The following is a 22,633-nucleotide window of genomic DNA, read 5'->3' as shown; positions in this document are numbered from 1 at the left end:
ATAAAGAGTATATTTGAAAAACAAAATTGACCTAAAATGGTATATATGCTTTTAAATACCTTGGAAGTTTACACTGAAGTTTAAAAGTATATATAATGTTAATCATTATATAGTTAAATGTATTGTGGTCATTCATTCTTATGCAACATGAAATAGTTTCCTTAGGATCAGCAATAAAAATCCATGGAGTTATTTGCCATTACCAGATTCTACAACTGGGGTGGGCTACAAATGTTTTGAACAATCCTGCAGCTCTTTGCTGTTTATCAACTTGGTTGATGCTGATTAGGACTAAAATATCTACAAGGTATCACGGTATCAGTCTGACATTCCTAGCTTAAAATATTCAATTCTACAACCTAATTGTTTTTAGGACATCAGCTATCAGATTGCATATTCATATCAGTATCAATTCATATAATACTGATTTTCATTCAAAAGATATTCCTAACAACCACTTTCTCTATTTCTATTTGTCTCTATATAAGACAATAGAAATTAGGAGAAAATTGGAAAAGTTCATGATTTTTCCAAGTTAGTTCCTAGGCCTGAAATTGATTCTGAATGTTAAAAGATTTTCAGTTGCACTGAACACTTTTTCCTTGAAAGATTTATAATGGAAATTAATATATCCTAAAATTAAAAAGAAGTGAACAGCATGTTATATTTTCAATTAGCCTTTATGAGAATTATACAAATTTCAAAGGTTATATCAACTAATATTTACTGTCATCTAATATCACGTAGTTAACTATTAACTCTTAACTATTCTTATTAAAGTCAATTTCTAAGATATATTCATTTGTAACCTATAAAAGGAACTTCATGAAAGGTAACTAAAGGTTAATTTTATATCATGTTATTTCATAAATCAATATTTTTAATTTAAGAAGCTCAGAAATTCTCATGATGTACAGGTCAGGAAGTTTTCTATCCTGGTGCTCACTGACAATGCATTATCAATATCTGGTTCAGACCAATTTTTAAAGAAAAATCAATACCTTTTCTGTATAGCTCAGATACTCCCTTTTTATCACCCTGTAATCCCTTAATTCAGGATTTATAATATACTTGACTTGATGGAGCTGAGTGCTTACTGGCCAGATGCCCTCCGATGCCATGTGGAGTTCGCAGCAGATTTCTTTGTATCCTAGGAGAGAAACATCTGCTGCTACCTAGGATTGAACTTCCAATCGGGAGGTGAGAGTCTTCACCATTAGGTCACCACGCCTACTCTCTGTATATCTAAGATCTGATTTAATTGACTTGGTACATATAGACCACATAAACACTTTCATATGAAAAAGCAATAGTGTCATGACAAATTTCTGGTTAAGCATGAGGAGTAACATACTAAAAGTATATGCATGGAACTCAGCAGTAACATGCTTGCTTTTTATTACTACATTGTGTAAATCAGTATAATGAAAAGCTTGTGAGCTGCCATGTTATGCACATCTATATTATTTACTATACCTGCAGATGAGGTCTTGAGGTCCTAGTGATGCCTTGATAGGACACTGATTCTTTCCAATCTCTTTTTCTTTTGGATTTATTGGCTATTGTCAGCCCTTCAAATCCTGAACTGGTTAATCTGTAAGCATTTGTTTTTGTTTCGTTCATTGGATTTTGTATCTGATTCTGAAATACTCTGAGAGCTCCTTCAGCTATTTCATCAGTTTTCTTCGACTTCAGAAGATTCTGACCTGCACCGAGATGTGCAGGTTTATTTAAAAGCTGACAGATGCTTGCTGTATGATGCTTTGATTGGCTATCAGCAGATATCAAAGAAAAGTGTAGCTTTGTAGCTTTGGTTTTACTGGAATGTTCGGTTAAAACTGTTCCACTAGGTAAAGGGAAGTTTAACAGATAACCAACATCTTTATTTTCTTCTTTTAATAGAAATTTGTTAGCTCTAATATTTTTTCTCATCTTCTGAGAAACACTTTTATTTGTAACATTTTGAAATGATGCATCAGATAGTGATTTGTTAATCTGATCAGCATTTGGGCTGAATACAACTGATTCAGCAATTGCATGATCTGTTACTAGTTTTGGTAAATCTTTTGAAACATTTTTTGTTTTTTTTTCATTGATTCTTTTAGTGAACTGCCTATCCGTTTGCAATAACTTTCCTTTGAAAATGGGTATGATCCTCTTGACGTCATTTGATTTCAATGTTAAACCAGAATTTTCTGATGTTTTCCACTGTTGTCCAATATTGTTTTTGTTTCCTACTCCAGCATACTCATCATCTGCAGAAGTATATAGTATTTAAAGAAAGTATCAGTTTTCAGATGGTTGACTTTAAGCTCCACCGTGTGGCTATTATTTATAGTACATGCTTAAAGTTTGAAATACCTTTTTTTGGAACTACTTGATTCAAAGGTATCTTGCAGTTCCTTCCTAGAGTAATGTTGGCTGGTTTAGAGTTTACTTTCTAAAACACAGGAACCAAATAAATCAATTTGAATCACATTACACATCACCAATTAATTTTATATATAACTGTAAATATTTTGGAATTAACAATTATAACTGAATAATGCATTACCAGAAAATCAACAGGAAATGTAATTTTCTAGATTAGTAACACATAAAATACTATAATCTTCTCATAAAAATTGACACTGGATAAAAATCCATTCAAATGGACCTGTACATTTTATTGAGAGACTGAAAGTGAACAATAATTTGATTCCATATCGAATTGGAATGAACAGTTATACAGATAGTCTTTGTGTTACAACTATTCAATGACCATTTGCAGTCATCGATGGGTTTGAATGAAAGAACTTATGGCTGTTCCTCAAAGTGCCTTCATGATCAGGTGAACAAAATGTGGATGCTTGGCAACTAGTTCATATTTATGACAGGCTGCAGTGTTCTGTTGTCATCGCCAATTTGCAACCTTCCTTGCTGGCTTCCCATAAGCAAAGTCAATAGGGAAGCCAGTAAGGAAGGTTCCAAGTTGCTTGAGTAAGTTTCCTTCCCGGGGCCTTTCTTTACTCTCACTCCCTCTTTCCTGGCTTCACTCACAGACACCCTGCACCTTCCTTCCTTGGCCTCCCTGCACTTGTATACATGTGCTCCCTCGTCCCAGCTGATGTTTGCTCTCGTCTTTCTCCCACTGCTGATGAGGTGTGCCTGGCCTGGCTGGGTTGTGGCTAGGCTTTGTGCTGCACTGGAGTACAGGGGCTGCGTTTTGCAGGCTTCATACAATAAAAAAGGAGAAAGGAAAGAAAATAGCAGTTTTAAGCTGCAGCATGCCCAAACACCTGTTTGCACAGAGATCCTGGATGGGGATGGGGAGGGATATATGCTGCCAAAAAAAAAAGGAAAAGGAAAAAGCAATCAAAAGCAGGGAAGCCAAGAGGTAAAAGGGCATAAATGGAAGGAAAATAGGGTTGCTGCAATGACTGTTCCTTCGGGCACAGGTCCAAAATCCCTTCTTTCAAAACTGGTGCAATTTCGAATGATCACTGAATTAATGGTTGGAAGTCAAGGACTGTCTATAATTCATTCTAGCTTCACTGCATTTGCTGGTATCAGCACTTTTCACTATATAGCTATATTACCAAAAGTAAGATATAGAGGAATTTTCACATAACACCTGGCAGCTATATCATAGAAAACATATTTCCTAAGACAAATTACCTTGTTTCTACCATATAATAAAAATACTACTGCTAAACATTTCTGAATAAGAGTAAATTAAACCCCTTTAGCCTTGTTCCGATTGAATGCATTGATGTTTTCATTTCAGATTTCAGCACAGATCAGATATTTAGCTAGTACCTGGCTGGGCATGATACAGCATCTGTTTTCATATTAAAGATGGGACAAGTTGCCATCTACATACTGACAGTATCAGTATGATACTTCATCAATTGATACTTCAGTATCAATTCCATTTTTCATCACTGCCTGGTATTGTGAATTTTTTCCAGAAATATCTAGAATTCTTTGTTAACTAAGGCCAGATGGGAAGCTAGTTATATTCCCTTCCTCCCTGGAAGATTGTCATGTAAAATGATGTAATCAGATTCCACCTCTCATGCAGAAAATGTCAGGTGTAGGGAGCTTGTTTTTACTTTTGTGCCAGAAACAGTACTCATTGCCTTTGAACTAAAAAAATGAAGAGAGGTATAACCTGCCTTCAATTACTAGCCAAAGTTGGTACAGATGCTTAAATGCGTCTTTTCATCCTTCCAACTTTCTTTTTTCATTCTTTTCCATTATTGTAACATGGTGAGAAGATTATTTTATTTTTTTAATGTTTGAGCATCACTGAAAAAAGTATTAGGCAATGTATGCTTTCTAAATAACTAAATCAATAGCAAGAGCCATCTTGGTTTACTATATTTCATATTTACGCAATATAGATTTTAAAAATGGATGGAAAATAAAGTATATGAATAGAAAATTGTCTCCTGTAAGCTTTTGTAAGCACGAACTTTTAGAAAAGCTCATATGTAAAATCTCAGAGCCACATCTGTAGAGAACAAGCAGTGCTAAGCTGCAACAGCTAATAGTTACAAGCAAACCCAACTGATTTAAGATACAATTCAACTGCAGTTTTTAGAAATTACTGAGTATCTAGCCTTGTTATGGAACATCTCAAAATACCAATAAGCAGTTTTGTCAGCTCTTTTTCCCTTATTTCTATTATCCAAGACAACTTAGATTAGACTTGTGGCTGATTGCTATCAAATAATAATATTGGTACAAATCTCCATCTGGAAGTAATTAGTGCATAATTCTGCAAGGAAGTCATTTTTTATTTTATTTTTTTATTATTCAGGAGTCTATAGAAAAATAAGTGGCATAGTAATCAGAATTTGCATTTAGCTAGTCCTTAAGGAATCATTTTAGCTATTTATAGATATACCAGTTACATCAGTGTTTTTCACAAAACACTTGTGTCTGCTCTACATGTTTACTATCACACTTTAGCTGCCTTCTAAAATATCATAATAAAGCATTAGAAAAGATATATTGAGAAAAATGAAAATTAAACATTTCAATGTTTAATCATGTATATGCCAATAAACGATACACACATACACACTCACATATACAATATTACCTGAACAGATGCTGGTATAAAATTGTTTGTAGTATACATTGATTTCTGTGTCACCTTAAAAGGAAATCCACATATATGAGGAATGACAGTGTTCAGATCAGTAACAAAAGAATCTAAAATAGCTTCTAAATCTGCTCTAGGAAAGTACTGTATGGGTTGACTTCTGATGCAACTGGAAGGATATCTGAATCAGTATTAAGGAATGAAATAAATAATTTGACAAATTGATATTAAAAAGCATCAGGTTTACCAAAGGCACAATTTCTTGAATGATAGAGATTCTTAGAGTCATGACAGCCAGTAAAATCTGCTCCAGGTACTTTCTGCACAAAATGAAATAAATGACAACTTCAGAAAAACTTGGCCATGTTTTGTTTGTTTCAGCAGAGTCTGTTTGGGGATAAGTTCATTATTTGATAACCAAGTTTAAATGTAGGTATTGGAGGAAGAGAAATAAGAGTTTATAGGATTTGGAGGGTCTAAGGATTCACTGGTACAGCAAGATTTGCTAGATGAAGTTGTGTGGTTTATGTGTAATTGAGAGATTGGGCCAATAAGAGAAAAACAGGAATTTGGAATGAAGTTGAGCAGAGGTGGCAATGGTAATACCGTTAATAGTGTTCAGTCAGAGTTTAGCTGTCTGCAATTAGGTACATCTCAGCAACATTGGCAGCAACATTGTAGTAAGTAAATATAGCAGCTGTTATTGCTAGGCTTACTCACTCACTCAACACTGGTGAGGAGTGGAGCCCTGATGGATAGCCCTGGTAGTAACAATGGAACTAGAAGAAGATCAGTGAAGCATGCATTGCACCAAAGACTGTGGTCTGGAGCTGGAATGGCAGAAGTGACAATGGAAGGATTTCCATCTTTCAGGCATTCAACAATGATGGGAGCGAGTAATGAAGCCAAGGAGAGCAGTGTATTATTATTGTTGTTGTCATTTACACAACATTGTGAAATCACAGCTGCCAGTTTTTTAGTTGGTGTTGGTCCTCATACAGCTTGGGTTCTTCCCAAGAACCTGTGCTGTCAGTATGACACCTACAAGTATCTGGGACATTCACCGTTGAATAACATCAAACATGGACAAGTTAAAAATGTGCTTGGTAAAAAATACATCTAAAGAGTGAGAAAACTGCTAAAAGCAAAATTGAACAGTGGAAACAACATCAGCTACATCAGTACCTGGGTCCTATCTGTGATACAATACACTTCTGGAATTATTAATCGGACATAAGCCAAATTGGACACTTGGGACCAAAAAGCAAGAAAACTGATGACTATTCGCTATGCATTACTTCTCTGTTGTGGTATTGATAGATTATACCCGCCCTGCAGAAATGGAGGCAGAGTTTTAGAAGTCAAACAAATGGTCAAAGAAAAAAGGTGTGAATTAGGTAATTATGTAAAGACAGCCAAGAACAAACATTGATGCAAGTTAAAAATGTGAACTTACAAATCTATAGGAACTAGAAGTCCTGGAGCACAAGTAGGTATAAATTGTTACAAGTACAATTAAAGAAGAAAAGAAAACATTGGAAGAATATCTGAAGGATGTTAAAGAAGTAAAAAGTGAAAGAAGTGACACCAGTAAACAGAAGTAGAATGATGTAGTACAAGAAAGCAAATATGGTATCAGTAGTAATAGATGCCTTGGGAAAAATCCTAAAACATCTGAAGCACCAATTGAATACTATCAATGATGATAGTCACCATCAATCAATTGCCAAAGATAGCTTTGAAATAGCTTACATCCTATGATGTAATGATACCTTTAGTATAATTAAACAACATATCCCTAGTTTAGGCCTTTAGGAAGGACTTGCTAGGTGGACAAAAATGCCAAATGTAATCTAAACTTCTGGATAACTGTGCAACTGCCCATAATAATGGCAAATCATTAGATACAGGTGAGATGGGGCATGAAACCTACAGCCATACCGCCTTGTCAGGGTTAAGCCAAAGTTAATTGTTTGCATTCAAACTTGTATATTCTAAGCCAGGGGTGTCAAACTTGTGACATCACAGCGGCATCACATGATGTATCGGGACTTTTTCCTCTTCACTAAACTGGGCATGGGCGTGGTCAGTGCATGATGCATTTAGCCTGCGGGTCATGAGTTTGAGAGCTCTGCTCTAAACAAATTTTGAAGCCTTTTGCAGAACTTTCCAATTAATTTAAAACTGACCCTAATACAGAAAGTTGGAAGAAATAAATAAATGGATGGTATTTATACTTCTCTACCTTCTGAAGAAAAATGGCTGCAGATGGGTTTCTATATACAAAAACAGAAAATTCAGAGAATCTACAATTAGAGCACAGAATTCTGCTTTAAGAAACTCAGTTTATATTGGAAAATGGAATATGCATTGATTTATTTTACATTTATCTCATCAAATGAGAGATGACTGACTACGAATGTTTATTTTTCATGTGGTAAGAGAAAAATATTTATTTAACTTTACAACAAATATTCAGTAAGGGAGTATTTTAATAGCATATTTTCATATTATAATCTTGGCTCATGTTCCTAAGAAGGCCCCACATGAAAACAAATAAAACATATAAAAGATATGTAAAGAATTGTTCTCCTATTAGTTTGAAATAAATGCTGAAATACGTCTGTGAATCCTCTGGCAGAAGGTAGCCATACTAAAGATAAAATATATACATAAGATAATACATAGTAATAATTTTGTCAATTGATTTATTATTTATCAATGAATGGTAAAAAAAAATTGGTAAGTATACCCTTACCAGATTTTCCCAATGTAACTGTAAATCACTGTATGAATGAAATGGAGAATCAGGTGGAATTAAATGACTGATACTCATTATCTGACCCATTTTCATACTGGCAGAGATACAAAAAGAATATTAGAAAATTAGTATTAAGTGGTAGAAACCATAATTATGTAACAGATATTTTAAACTAGGTTTGAAAAATGTGGACTTCTATTATCCTAAAATAAGCTAAGAAATTGGATTTATCACAGTCTATGTCTTATTTAATGCAATATAGTCATAAGGAGGAAAAGTAGACACAGAATAAAATATATAAAAATAGAAAGCTGTAATTATAAAGTTAAAATGATAGACAGATAGATAGATAGATAGATAGATAGATAGATAGATAGATAGATAAATAGATAGATAGATATAGTTTAATTTATTATAAATCAGCATTTAGCATCTGAAAAGAGTAGACACATCTGGATTTAAACAATCCAAAAGCCTAAAGCAAAAGTTAAAAGGGTCATAAACAGTTGGGCATCATAATTACTAGATTACTGCAAATTTTCAGGCTGATTAAGACTTATGAGATACAGGATTGAGACTGCTTGCCTGGAAAATTCCATAAAAGAGGAATAATATGTTATTCAAATATGTCTATAAAGACATATCATAAAATAATAAAGTAACTATTTCCACTTCACCAATCCACTAAAGCAGAAATATGGCTCAAGTGATATACCAACATCTTCCCCTCATTAGTATTACACATAGAACTAATGAAAAAGTCCTATTGTAATATGATATTGGAAATGAAGTTAGTAGAGGCAAGGCTGTTAAAAACCAAACCTGCATACAGATGACTGGAACCCCATTGTAATTCCCAAATATGTTGCTTGACTGTTGTTCTGGCATTTTTAAAATCCAAAGAAATAAACCATACAACTGGATTTTGAAGGGTAGTCTTGCTCACAGATGTGAACTAGTCATTTAGAATTAAGTGTAAAGAACTAAAGATTATACTGAGTTTTCAAAAATGCCTGTTCAAATTTAAAGAAGATATTTGCTTTATGTTACTACTCAAAGTAGTTTGTTTTTGAATTTGTATTAAAAAATAGTCTCATGAAATTCTGAGAATGAAAACTTTTCTTAGTGGCTCCTATCACTAATATCTTTACTGTAATAAAAATATATTGTAGGGAAAATTTTGTTCATCTTAATACAATTCCTTGTAAAATATGAAAAACATACCTTGGTAAAACATAACACCAATTACTTAAAATAGAATATTCTGAAATGACTGCAGTAGTATCATTGTTAAAGTTCTTTATGATGTTTGTTGAAATATCAAAATCTTCAAGCTAAAATAGAAAAAAATCAATACAGCAATTTTTGAAAAGTTAAGTATAAAAGTATGAAACAGAAAGTATTGTATGTTAAAATAAGCTTTCATTAAAACCTTTAGTTATTACAATACATTTGTAACTGAAATTACATTTAATAACTAAATCCCTTCATAAAAATCATGCTATAAAATTAAGGGATGCCTAATTGTTTAATATAAAGCAGTTATTCCTTTCAGACTTTGAAATTATTCTCAGTATGGATCTGTGATTTACAATTTACTGCAACAATGTGCATATTAAAATAAACTACAGCATTAAAAGAAAAATACATGTTTTTAAATTTAACTACCCATTTTCTTTCTAATGAGTTAAAAATAACCAGTAAACCTTGATTATGGTCATCATCAGAAATACACCTTCAGATTGTGTTGTTGGTCTTTTCTTTTCTTTTCTTTTCTTTTCTTTTCTTTTCTTTTCTTTTCTCTTTTCTTGTCCCTTCAAGTCAATGTTGACTCTTAGAATATGCCTGGATTAGTCCCTGCAGTTTTTGTGGCAAGATTTCAGAAGTGGCTTGCCATGCCTGTTTACAGTGACTGAGAGTGGCCCAAGGTCATCCAGCTGGCTTTGGGCTTAAGGTAAGACTAGAACTGACACTCTCCTGATTTCTGAACTGATGCCTTAATCTTTACACCTAATTAGCTCTCTCAATACCTGAATACCTTTATTTTAAAATTTCAGTGATATATCAGAAATCACCAATACAACTCTTCAGTAAGATGAAAATTATGTCTGATAATTTTTGTATGCGTCTAAGAAATGTGATATATTAAAAATACTTGTTTTCTTGGCAAATGTTCACCCAATAATGTAATTATTAAAGAGAAATGTAGTTTAAACCACAAGAAAAAATACAGTTTGGAGAAAAGAGGAGAGACAGAAATTAAAAAGTGAGATGAATTGCTTAACGATTGTTGATTGTTCTATTCTGTAAAAGAATCTTAAGTAGCCCTAGATACACAAGCACAATGAAGCCCCATAAAATGCAAATGTAAAAAGTTACATTATTTCTGTACCTCAGGTGGTGGTAAAGATATCCTGCACATTTCCACACTGATGCAAATTTGAGTTTCTGATACACTGATATCCACAACTGAAATAAAATTCGTAACAGTCAGTATACAGCATTTTCATATATCCCTATTTTCCCCATAAGTGCATAAGACAAAAATTATACTGAATTCTAAAACAGGACTGACCAAGTGACTTAACGATCCATGTGTCCATAAAGTTTAAGTGAAATCACCATTTTTTACTTTTTAATCATTTTTAATCATTTTAATTTAATCATTTTAATAATTGTTTGTGGTGGCTTACATCTTTAAATATTGCTAAGCAGGAACAGTATTAACAGGTAAACAAAGCAGTGGTATAGACCTGCATTATTTGCTAACATGGTGACTCTCAGTCTTGATTTCAATCATAAAACTTTTTGATAGATAAATTTATATGTCTAACAGTTGCTCAACTGATCATCTCTGTAGGGTTATATTTGATATACATTGATTTTCCTCATTCTTTTTTTTTTAACTAAGGGCATGTATAAAATATATCTAAGGTAATTCTGGGTCTTTAAGAGTGAAAAAAATATTTATTCATAGTGTACTTACCAACTGCATTTTGCTTTCCCATCTGTGACAAAAAATCTCTCCCTTAAAAATATGAAAGTGCTGTATTATAACTCACAGTTAAAACTATAACAAAGCAATGTCTGATGAGGAAAATATGTTTATATTTTGTTATACATTGTGTATGTAGTGTTTGCTTCACAACATATTCCTTATGTATTAAAGAGGAATGTATTATTTGGCCACAGGGAGAGATGGCCACAGGGAGAGATGGCCACAGGGAGAGATGCGTGATTGACTCTGAGCAGTAGTTAACTCCTCCTTGGGAGAGGGAATGATCCCATCAGTTCTTAAAGAGGCTTAAAGATCCTCCCCTCTGGCCTCCATAACTAAAGCTTGGAGTCAAAGTCCATTAACTAAGATGACATGGTCTGGTCTTCTTGCATTCTGATCCAGGTTGAATGCCAAGGACCTAGAAGTTCTCTACTTGACTCGGCCTCTAATCTACTGGAAAAGGAGTCATGTCAGGTGGAAGCTTCTCATGAATGGCCATAAAAAATCCTAGGGAAGATATAGGAACTAAGACAGTGGTCCCAATTAATTGATGGTTCCTGGCATAATAGCTGCCAGGAAAACTACATCACTGCTCCTGAACCTGCTTTTTATAAGCTCTAAATGTACCATCCTCAAATACATGTCATAACCTAGCTCAGCAATATTGAGCCAGCCAACCTAATTAGGGATTTAGGTTGCACTCTCAAGAGGAAAGTGCAGATTTTAATAGTATCCAAACATATCTGGGTTGACCATAACTACGTGCAAATAAAGCAATATTATGTATTACTCACACACAAATATAAAATATTGTGCAAACTTTCAGTTTGGAGGAATTTTCAGACGTTATAAAGAATTGGAGGTAGAAGTGGCTGATCTTGAAATTATACAGTCTACATCTGAAATATTTTCAGAAATGAAGAATCAGTTGAAGAATTTGTTTTCTATTTTATGACACCCGAACTGAGTCATTACTATGCGAATAGAGATTTCAAATTTTTTGCAAAGCACAGGTAACCATTGACTTACAATTGGTTGTTTAGAACACACCCCAAAAGGTACTTACAACTCAGATTTTAAATTCTGATGGCTTCTGGTCCTGTGACCAAATTTTGGTTGCTCAGCAACTAACCCACATTTATGGTTATTAGCAGTGTCCCATGGACACATGTTCATAATTTATGATGCTTTTGCTGGTGTTTACTTTTCATTTCTAGCAAAAAAAAAAATAAATCCACAGGGAACAATACATTCATTTAATAACTATGGTGTTCACTTAATGGTTGCCACCATAAAGGACATAAAATTGGCATAGTCACTTGATAAACCACCATAATGACCATCATGACTTACAACCATAATTGCAGGATTAATTACCATTGTAAGTTGAGGACTACCTGTAGTCAGATTTACTGAACAATATTGTAACAACTATAGCTAATAATAAATGTATGCATCATGCAGAAAATATCTAACACTATAAAAACATTTTCACTATCAAGAGGTTCTAAATAATTACCTTGTATCAACAAGTGACCTGCTTGGTTCCAGTTAGGGGCAAGTTTGGCTCTAAGAGTATAAGAAAGGCAGACTTGAAAGACAGTTGGGGTAACTCTTTCTGGCATTCCTACCTAATAAATATACAAAGAAACAAAAACACATTTTCTCTTTGCAAACATTGCCTCCTTATGAAATTGAATATTATTATTATGGAACACCTTACATTTAATCAAATGTAATCCATCTATCAGAGCAGAATGTTTTCTCCAATGGTTAAGAGTCAAACATAATACAATGTTATTGCTTTTTGCTCAGTGAATAACCCATACAGGATGGTTCAGACTGAGAGCACGCTGATTGTTCCACTGAGACAGTAATTTGCATTCATGATTAACAAGACAGGAATAGACTTAAGTTAGGGCTGCATTGGGAGCAAAGGTTAAATCCTCTCTTCCACTCTACTGGTCTCAAATAATAATGTTCTCCTGTCATACTAATTATATACTAAGCAAAAATGCACCTAGACTGACCTTCAGGCAGAGATTGTTCTAGTCTTACAATCTGCTTCACTGATTTTAATATATAGAACCTTTCTGAAAAATGTGTTTGCAAATCAGTTACTGTACAGATTGTTTATTTAGGTCCAACATAATGCATCTAATGTACTAATGATATGATGATTGCAAATCAGGTACTGAATGTTACAAATGATAGGAATTATATGACTGTTCTTAAAAAATATGTAAAATACACACATAAAGTAAAGAAGTGTGCTATCTGATAAAAGATCGTTGGACTGTTGGATTGTCACACTTGTTTTATTTTCTATTGATACATCTACAAAGGTTCTAGGCTGCCCTGGCAAGCCTGTGATAAGGCAAAATTATAACAATAGCAGCAATGCTATGACTGTAAAAGATACAGTTAGTATCTGATTATCAAGCCATAAAATGACCCACAAATGACTCATAAAATTTATGCAAATCATTCATCTGTCAAGAAGATACATGAAATTAGAAAAATAATATGAAATCACAAGAATCTGTTGTTCCACATTTGTTTGTAAAACTACCTACATTCAGAGTCAATTAAAAATAATTCAAACAATATAAAATAACAACAAAGGAATGATTATAATGGAAATGCTGAAAACTAAGGAAATAAATATAATGCTGTTATTCATTTTCAATCATATAAACTTACATATTTATTGAAAAGCCTATTTATGTCAATTTCCTCTAAATCTATTTAGTAAACATATTTACTATTCCATATTTCTAGGAACAAAGCCAAGTGTAAGAGTTACAGCTATTTGCTGTAACACTAAATTCCAGAGATCTCATGATTACCGATAGGTAGAACCAAAAGATCCATGAACAAAATAGATATATAACATCAGTAAAATATCTGAACAATGGTGTTGTTGTTTTACTGCTGTATGCATATAGTGTTACATTGTCAGTAAAGATATTGAAGAATTGGTTTAGAAGAAAATTAGAACTGTCACTCCCTTTGTTCCTGCAGCCAAAATTAGGAACATTGTTGTGACTAGTTGAACATGGAAATCCCTCCCCCAACCCGCAGCTATTCCATCTGATTCAGAACAAGCAAAAAAAAAAAGTGTAATAAATAATCTGAACTCACTCCAGTGCCTCAGTATATTTTACAGAGAAATAAATAGCAGTTGCAGGCATTACAGCCAAAAGTTTATTATCAAGCTATCTAACCATTCATGCAAAACTGAATTCAGATTTAAATACATACCTGATATTTAAAACAATTACTTTGAGTTATACGCCAAGTAGCAATAGCAGTAGCACTTAGACCACTTCATAGTGCTTTTACAGCCCTCTCTCTGTTTACAGAGTCAGCATATTGCCCCCAACAATCTGGGTCCTCATTTTACATAAAAGTAAAATTCATTTTAAGTAAAAGAACCTTTATTACATTTTTAGCTGATTATCATCCTAACCGCTCTCACAGGGAGGGCCTCCTTAGGGTGCCGTCAGCCAAACAATGCCGGCTGGCGGCTCCCAGGGGAAGAGCATTCTCTGTGGGGGCACCTGCCTTATGGAATGAACTACCTGTGGGGCTACACATACTCTCTGACCTCCGGACCTTTAAGCGCGAACTCAAGACTTTCTTATTTCATCGAGCAGGGCTGGTCTAATGGGAATTTTAATGGGATTATAGGGTTTTATAGGGTCTTTTATAATTTTTATCTTATAATTTTTAACTTTTACAAGTTAATTTTAACTTTACTGTACAATTAGCACAGGGGCCCCCCAAGGCTGTGTGCTCTCCCCACTTCTCTTTTCTCTGTATACCAATGACTGCATCTCCAATGATCCATTTGTTAAGCTACTGAAGTTCGCAGATGACACAACAGTGATTGGTCTCATTCGAGACAATGACGAATCCGCATATAGACGAGAGGTCGAACGACTAGCCTTGTGGTGCAACCAAAACAATCTGGAACTGAACACACTCAAAACCGTAGAAATGGTGGTAGACTTTAGGAAAAACCCTTCCATACTTCCACCTCTCACAATACTTGACAACACAGTATCAACAGTAGAAACCTTCAAATTTCTGGGTTCTATCATATCGCAAGATCTCAAATGGACAGCTAACATCAAAAACATCATTAAAAAGGACAACAAAGAATGTTCTTTCTGCGCCAACTCAGTAAGCTCAAACTGCCCAAGGAGCTGCTGATCCAATTCTACAGAGGAATTATTGAGTCTGTCATTTGCACCTCTATAACTGTCTGGTTCGGTTCTGCAACCCAACAAGAAAAACACAGACTTCAGAGGATAATTAGAACTGCAGAAAAATAATTGCTACCAACTTGCCTTCCATTGAGGACCTGTATACTGCACGAATCAAGAAGAGGGCCGTGAAAATATTTGCAGATCCCTCGCATCCTGGACATAAACTGTTTCAACTCCTACCCTCAAAACGACGCTATAGAGCACTGCACACCAGAACAACTAGACACAAGAACAGTTTTTTCCCGAAGGCCATCACTCTGCTAAACAAATAATTCCCTCAACACTGTCAGACTATTTACTGAATCTGCACTACTATTAATCGTTTCATAGTTCCCATCACCAATCTCTTTCCACTTATGACTGTATGACTATAACTTGTTGCTGGCAATCCTTATGATTTATATTGATATATTGATCATCAATTGTGTTGTAAATGTTGTACCTTGATGAACGTATCTTTTCTTTTATGTACACTGAGAGCATATGCACCAAGACAAATTCCTTGTGTGTCCAATCACACTTGGCCAATAAAATTCTATTCTATTCTATTCTATTTTAGCCAAATTGAATTAGATTTTTATTGATATATTGTTTTTAATCGTTGTGTTACTGTTTTATTCTGGCTGTACACCGCCCTGAGTCTTCGGAAAAGGGCGGTATAAAAATATAAATAAATAAATAAATAAATAAATAAATAAACCTTAATTTCTGGTAGACAGAGGCAAGGCAGATATACCCAAAGTGGATGGTAAAAAGGAGCTAGGCACTTACATTAAAAAATGTTCAAACATGTACAGATACATGTTTGATTAACAAAACCACTGACCTAAGCATTTATCAGGAGGCAAAGGATATTCCTCTTGTGCAAATAATTGGGATACTAGTGAATATCCTGACAGGTCACAGGCACTTTCGTAAGTGGGCACTGCAACGAACTCCCCCCTGGCTTACGTCAAGTGCCTGATCTTCGGACCTTTCGTCGTGAGCTAAAAACATATTTATTCATTCAAGCATAAATAGTTTGATTTTATAGTTGATAAATAGTTGATTTTAAATTGGGGTTTTAGTAATATTTTAAATTTTTAAATTTTTTAAATTATCGGCCGTTTAGTAATAGTTCATTTTAAATTCTTTTAATTGTATATATTTTGTATTTTATTTTGGCTGTACACCGCCCTGAGTCCTTCGGGAGAAGGGCGGTATAAAAATTTAATAAAATAAATAAATAAATAAAATAAACATTCAGCTTAATTTGGACAATGATCTAGCATTTTTCCAAAAGAGCACTAAACCGTCATTCAGAAATAGCTTGATTGAGAGGTTAAAGGCAAGGACAGGTAGTGCAACATGCTAGATGATCCTCACAAGCTCTCTGTGTTACCTGCATCCTGTCACTATTTGTTGCATGTGCTAACCCCCCCCCTTTTTAAATAGCCTGATTAATCCCGTCTGGATTACTGCAATGCTCTCTACATGGGGCTCCCCTTGAGGAGTACCCAGAGGCTCCAACTGGTACAGAATGTGGCCGCGCGGGGAATTGAGGGAGCTCCTCGTAGCTCCCATGTAACACCTCTCCTGCGCAGGCTGCACTGGTTGCCGGTGGTCTTCTGGGTGCGCTTCAAGGTCTTGGTTATCACCTTTAAAGCGCTCCATGGCATTTCTATGGTTCTGCAGTAGGTTGCGATACTAACTTGGAATCTCTGTACATCAGATCTGCCACCACTTGTATCTACTTTCCATAATTTGGTCAGCTTCCAAATATTTGGATTTTATTTGTCCAGTTTACAATTACAATTGTCCAGTTGGCATGTCAATTGCTAAGAAATATGGGAAATGAAGTTCATACAGAAAGTATTGCCAAGTTTGTGAAAGAATATTTTATAAATAATATATCATCAGTAGAGTGTATGATTTGTACTGAATTTAAATATCCTAAACTCAGATACAATAAACAAGCATTCCATTTTTTCATATTTTAGTTAATAAAATGTAATTTTCCAACAGCCTGTAAAAATATACATGCATCTTGTATGCAGAAAAACAACCAGAAAAAATAATGTTCATCACTTACTGTAGCTCCATGTTTATCTATGTAAGTTTGAAATGTTCCTGATTTGTAAAAGGATATCTAAAACAAGCAAAGAAATAAGTTACAGTATATATTTCCTTTTTAAACTCTTTTTTGTATTTTATTTTATGTTCTTTGAATACCGTATATACTCGAATATAAGCCGATCCGAGTATAAGCCGAGGTCCCCAATTTTACCCCAAAAACTGGGGTAAACTGGGGACTCGAGTATAAGCCGAGGGTGGGAAATGAGGCACCTACCGGTTGGGGAAACCCTCCCTCCCTCAGCTGAGAAGGCTGGCGGCTCCCCCGCCCCGCCCTCTCACTGCACCGGCAGGGCTTCCGTCCGGTAAAATGTGAAAAAAAGAAGAAAAAAAAACCTCGAGTATAAGCCGTATAGACCCGAGTATAAGCCGTATAGACCCGAGTATAAGCCGAGGGGACGTTTTTCAGCACAAAAAATGTGCTGAAAAACTCGGCTTATACTCGAGTATATACGGTAAATCCTTCTGAAACATGAATCCTTTGCGAAATATAAGTGAAAGGTACTGTTTCTACTATAGGACAGGCCCTTGCAGTTTTTCATTTAGATTTTCTTAAATAGAAGAAACTCATTTAATACTACTGTTAACATGTCAAACATTGAAGCCAAATGCAAAATCACCAAGCATTTAGTCTGAAAGTGAACTTCTATAAAATACGTAAGAAATCAATAGAGACAAATCAGAGCTTCTGAGATATACATTTGTAATTAAGAAAATGTAGCCTTTAAGTACAGGAAAATAGGGAAAAGCTATTGAATAAACAGGTTGACTGATGCAAAGTTGTGATAAGATTCAGGGCACATTCACATAGGAGCGATTTCACTTTTCCCCCACCATCTGTCTGTCATAAGCCAATCTCTGAAGGCAACCTTATATGATTTAAATTTTAATTTGTTTCAGAACTGCGTGACTAACAGGGCTATTTAAAAAAATGGAACTGAAACACTGTTCCAATCCTTTACCATAGGCTCAGAAATAAGAAAAAAAACCTTTTATTCCCATATCACATAAATGACAAAAAAATAGTTTGCCTTCACTTTGTATGCATTTATGTGGCTCTTTGCATAGAAAGACAAACAGACAGAAATTAGTAAATTGGAGAAGTAACTCTACAAATGATTGAGAGATACAAGTACTCCTGATAGCAGTTCCTTGGATTTAGAGCCCAGTGAGATGAGAGAATAGCAATCTTGCTCAAATCGTGGTTGGAACCTTTGAAAGGACATTAAATATGTATACTTCTAATCACTTTCGGAAATTGCTGGTTAACTGATTGTCCGATTGCACCTGATGAGTTTTCTTTATAAGTTTCAACTACAAGTGTAACAATTAATTTTTTGAACAGCAAATGAACAGCAAAAAGGTGATTAAAATTTTGATTTTAGAAAGTTACAAACAGTTAAGGGTACAAATAAATTTTAAATAAGATTTTGGAATTAATTATAAAGAATTCTTCCCATAGGAAAATGCTTTTGTTTTGAATTTTTTAAAAAACATAAGATTTAAACAATTGAACTCTAGAGGGAGCCAAAGATTACAATTAAAGGACAACACAAACTTGACCAATAATTACAGAATGATGCAAAATATTCTAACATTGGACATAATGAAGCATATTTTTCAAAAATGGACTCTGGTTTTAATAGTGATATCTGCCTGCCTGAAATTTTATGTCTAAAATATCTTGTGGAGGAAGAACAGGTTTGGTTTTACAAAACAGTTTGTTAAAGTTTCGAAGAAACTCAAGAGAAGGAACAAAAAAAAATGAAAAGATATCCAGTTCTACAACAATATTTGAATGGACACAGACTAATATGGTTAGAAGAAATGGAAGGAATATAAAGTTAGTTTATCTGATCAAGGTTAAAATAGAAGTTTTTTTTTCTGATAACCCTTAATAGACTTTTGCTGGCATCAGGACTGAAATAACGATGCTTTATGCTTTACTTGTTTATAGATAGGAGATGGAATATGGGAAGAAAAGCTCATCTGTTGTATTTTAAGAAGACGTGATACGTTGCTACAATTTGTGAGGTGATTAGTTTCTACTTATTGTGAGAATAGATGAGAAGTCACTTCATTATATATTTCTTTTCTTTTCCTTTACTATATTTTTATTTTCCTTTTCTCTTTCTCTTTTTCCTTTCTTTTTTGCATCTTCTGCTCTTTTTTCTTTTTTCCAAGTTTGTATTAGTTTTTACTGTATAAATTTATAAAGTATAATAAGTCCAGTAATATTGAGTAATATTATATTACAATTTTAATATAATTACTCTAAAAACATTGCAATTTTCAGATAAAATCAAATTTAACATTAGGTTTGGGATTATGAAATCAATCAGAAGCATTAAGATTGGGTTTCATGACAAAGTTAGACATATTCCTTCCTTAATATCTTAAACTGCAGCAGAAGTTGAGCAAAATGTTCCTGTAATCAGAATTTGGGAAATAAAACCAACATAAAAACAATCCACCCAGTCATTTTGTTCAATTATGCTCCCTTACATGCAAGGGAGAGGAAGACTGAAAGGGCAAATGAAGAACAAAAATAATATTGTGTGCTGTTGATGTATTAAGAGAAGCAAAAGGCAGATCAGGGGTATTTTATAATAGATAAAATATGTTATATCAATATCTTTAAGTTCTTAAATCTTTTTTATCAATTTAGTATAAATTGAGGGCGTGAAATTCGTATGTGCTTGCCTTCAGTAGGCTAAAAGAAGAAAAATGCTGTTTGAAACAAAGCACTCTTATGTGAGTATGTAAGAACTTACTATTAACTAACTATAAATTATTAGTAACATTAAGTATTTCTGACCGTCATAATAACTGAAATTTGATTCAGTGTTCCAGGAACAGGCGAAGAAATGATACTTTGACACAGCAGCAGGAGTTGCCTAAGTAAAATATTAAAAGCTTGTTATTAATCTTAATAATTTTATACTTTTTAATTTTTGTATATAAGGCATGGAATCCTCAAAGGATTCCTTTAAAACTTGCTAACAAATGTTTTTTTTCTTTGACAACAGAGGAAGGTAATAAAAATAAACACGTAAACATACAAACAGTAATATATTAAATTTCCTATTTACTATTTTACTATTAAACTAATTTGGCCTACCTCTTTTTCTTGACCCTACTAAGTCTGGAGTGCTTCCACAAGCATTAAAATAAAAAAATAATAAGAATTTTTAAAAAAACTTTTAACAGTTTAAACATCTTCTAATAATGAAACCAAACATCATGAGACATAGAAAATAAGCAAAAATAAAAAAGAACTTTGAACTGTTACTCTGCTGTTCTCATTATTCTACCACGTTCAACCTTTACATTCAATATTCAACTTCTATAACAAGCCACACAGAAAAAGGAAAAGAAATAACGTATTGCCACTTTCAGTGTCTTTACTACATTTGGCCATTTAACAGTCCACATAACTCACTAAAATGATTTCTGATATCAGCCATCCCCCAAATATAAAAATCCTGATATAGGATTGTAGGTAAATTCTATTGGTCCAGTTCTAAAACAAATCATACCAGCAAACTGAATAGCAAAAATTGATGTGCCAGTTACTCTATTGAAAGTAGAATTTGAATAACATTTACTTAAATTAAAACTGAAACTGAATTTGGAGATTCTTCTTCACAAAACATTTATACCATTATAAAAGAGACTAGTTTTTTTTTTTAAACAAAAGCTTTATTTTTTTGCTGGGGGATTTTTAATATCTGCAATGATAAAGCTGAGTTCAATCTTTTTCAGTAACAAATGCATCAAATTCTACTTGCAATCAGGTAGACCACCATGGGTGTCAAACTGGCGGCCCATGGGCCAGATGCATCATATGGAGGCCACACCCACCCCAGCTCTGCGAAGGGAAAAAACTTCATGAAATGTCACGTGACAGCAACATGATGCTGTGAGTTTGACACCCATGAAATAGACTGCTAAAATATGAACCGTATTTAAGTATGAAAATGAAAGAATTGTTACAGTTTGAGCTATAGCTATTATGTTATGCTTCTAATGCAACTTAACATCAACAGAACAAGAAACATTCCTTATGCAATCAGGTATAATCAATGCAAAGCTTTATTTATTTATTTATTTATTTAACTATAATAGCTGTTCATCTTGAGCATCATAATTCTGAGTGACTTACAAACAGCAATAAATGCAGTAAAAGTATAAAAACTCCCCATACCACCACCACCCTTTAACAAAAACTTTATTTCAATGCTTGTATGAAAACCAGCTTTTCAAGGCTTCTCAGGACAGTTATGGCGAACATTTTGCACTTGGTTTGTCAAGTATTTGGAAAATGTCTAACTTGACTCTACTGGCTTGTTTCATACACACACACACACACGTATCCCAAACGAAAGGGAAACATTTTTTAAAAAATTTCCTTAATTAAAAACATGCCAATGATGTGTGGTACTATGTATTGTATAAAGAAATGTCCAATAATTACAAAAATTAAATACATGTAAAACAAACTCATTTTCAGAGTCTAGACTCTAGAGGCTACACAAGTATGCACCCCATTCTCATGTGGCCTCTGCAGCATCACCTCATGACAGAAAGGGGCACGCTTTTGGAAAATAGTTGTTTTCAAGTGTTGGTGAATCTGGTATGTCACCCAAAGGTCATGGAATGTCACCTTTGACACATGGGTCCTAGTTTCACCATCACTGGTCTCCCTGCTATCTGGTAGTTGCCTGTCAGATTTCAGGAAGAAGGGTATAATTAAGTCAGATTCTGTGCTGAGAATGCTTTTAATCAAAGTATGGTAAACATAAGCAATGCGTCATCCTGTATTTTACAATTTTTTAAAACTGAATCTATTATGAATTTTACTTGCACATCTTCCATTGTTCTGTTCTAATTTCAGTTGCTGCCAGTTGAGAACTCAATGTAATCTTCACAGCATACAACTTCTGCAGGTCAGGCAGACTGCTGAAAAACAGTGACTGACGTCTAACATCATTCATTTTGTTTTGCTAACCATGAGAAAGCAATCCAATCTGTAATATAAAAATGTGATTATCAAAAAGATGTAAAGATATGAAACAATTCAAGCTATTAGAAAGTGATTTTTAATGTCATTGCCTTTGATAGTGAAGTTGAATATTTGAGTGAAGTACTTATCAATATGAAACACGGTTTTCTAAGCATAAGGTGATGTCTACATATCTGGAGCTTACATATAATTGTATTTAAACTTGGAAGGTTATTTCAGATGAATGAAAGAAAAATATCCCAAATGCTACTTTCATTTCCTTCTCTCCAAAATGACCCGTCAGCATACAACACAGAAATGTAACTCCAATTTACTGTTTTCTTCATTTCTTACTTCCTAAATAAAACTATTCAAGATATTTTTCCAATTG

At 33.9% G+C, this 22,633-nt stretch overlaps 1 protein-coding gene across 1 annotated transcript; it reads right to left on the bottom strand.

Moving 5' to 3' along the window:
• Positions 1–1,470: 1,470 nt before the first annotated feature.
• C3H18orf63 (chromosome 3 C18orf63 homolog) lies at positions 1,471–22,234 on the bottom strand. Its single transcript, XM_058176589.1, is given in 13 exon segments — positions 1,471–2,259; positions 2,262–2,350; positions 2,353–2,440; positions 5,090–5,273; positions 7,669–7,745; positions 7,851–7,947; positions 9,078–9,187; positions 10,246–10,322; positions 10,840–10,881; positions 12,371–12,482; positions 17,197–17,253; positions 20,056–20,134; positions 22,101–22,234. Coding segments are annotated over 13 exon segments (1,935 nt in total).
• Between the last annotated feature and the right edge of the window lie 399 nt (positions 22,235–22,633).

This window comes from Ahaetulla prasina, chromosome 3 (genome assembly GCF_028640845.1).
Source record: "Ahaetulla prasina isolate Xishuangbanna chromosome 3, ASM2864084v1, whole genome shotgun sequence".
NCBI classification, from domain to species: domain Eukaryota; kingdom Metazoa; phylum Chordata; class Lepidosauria; order Squamata; family Colubridae; genus Ahaetulla; species Ahaetulla prasina.
The sequence above is the reverse complement of the archived record's forward strand: the minus strand, read 5'-3'. Positions and strand labels throughout refer to the sequence as shown.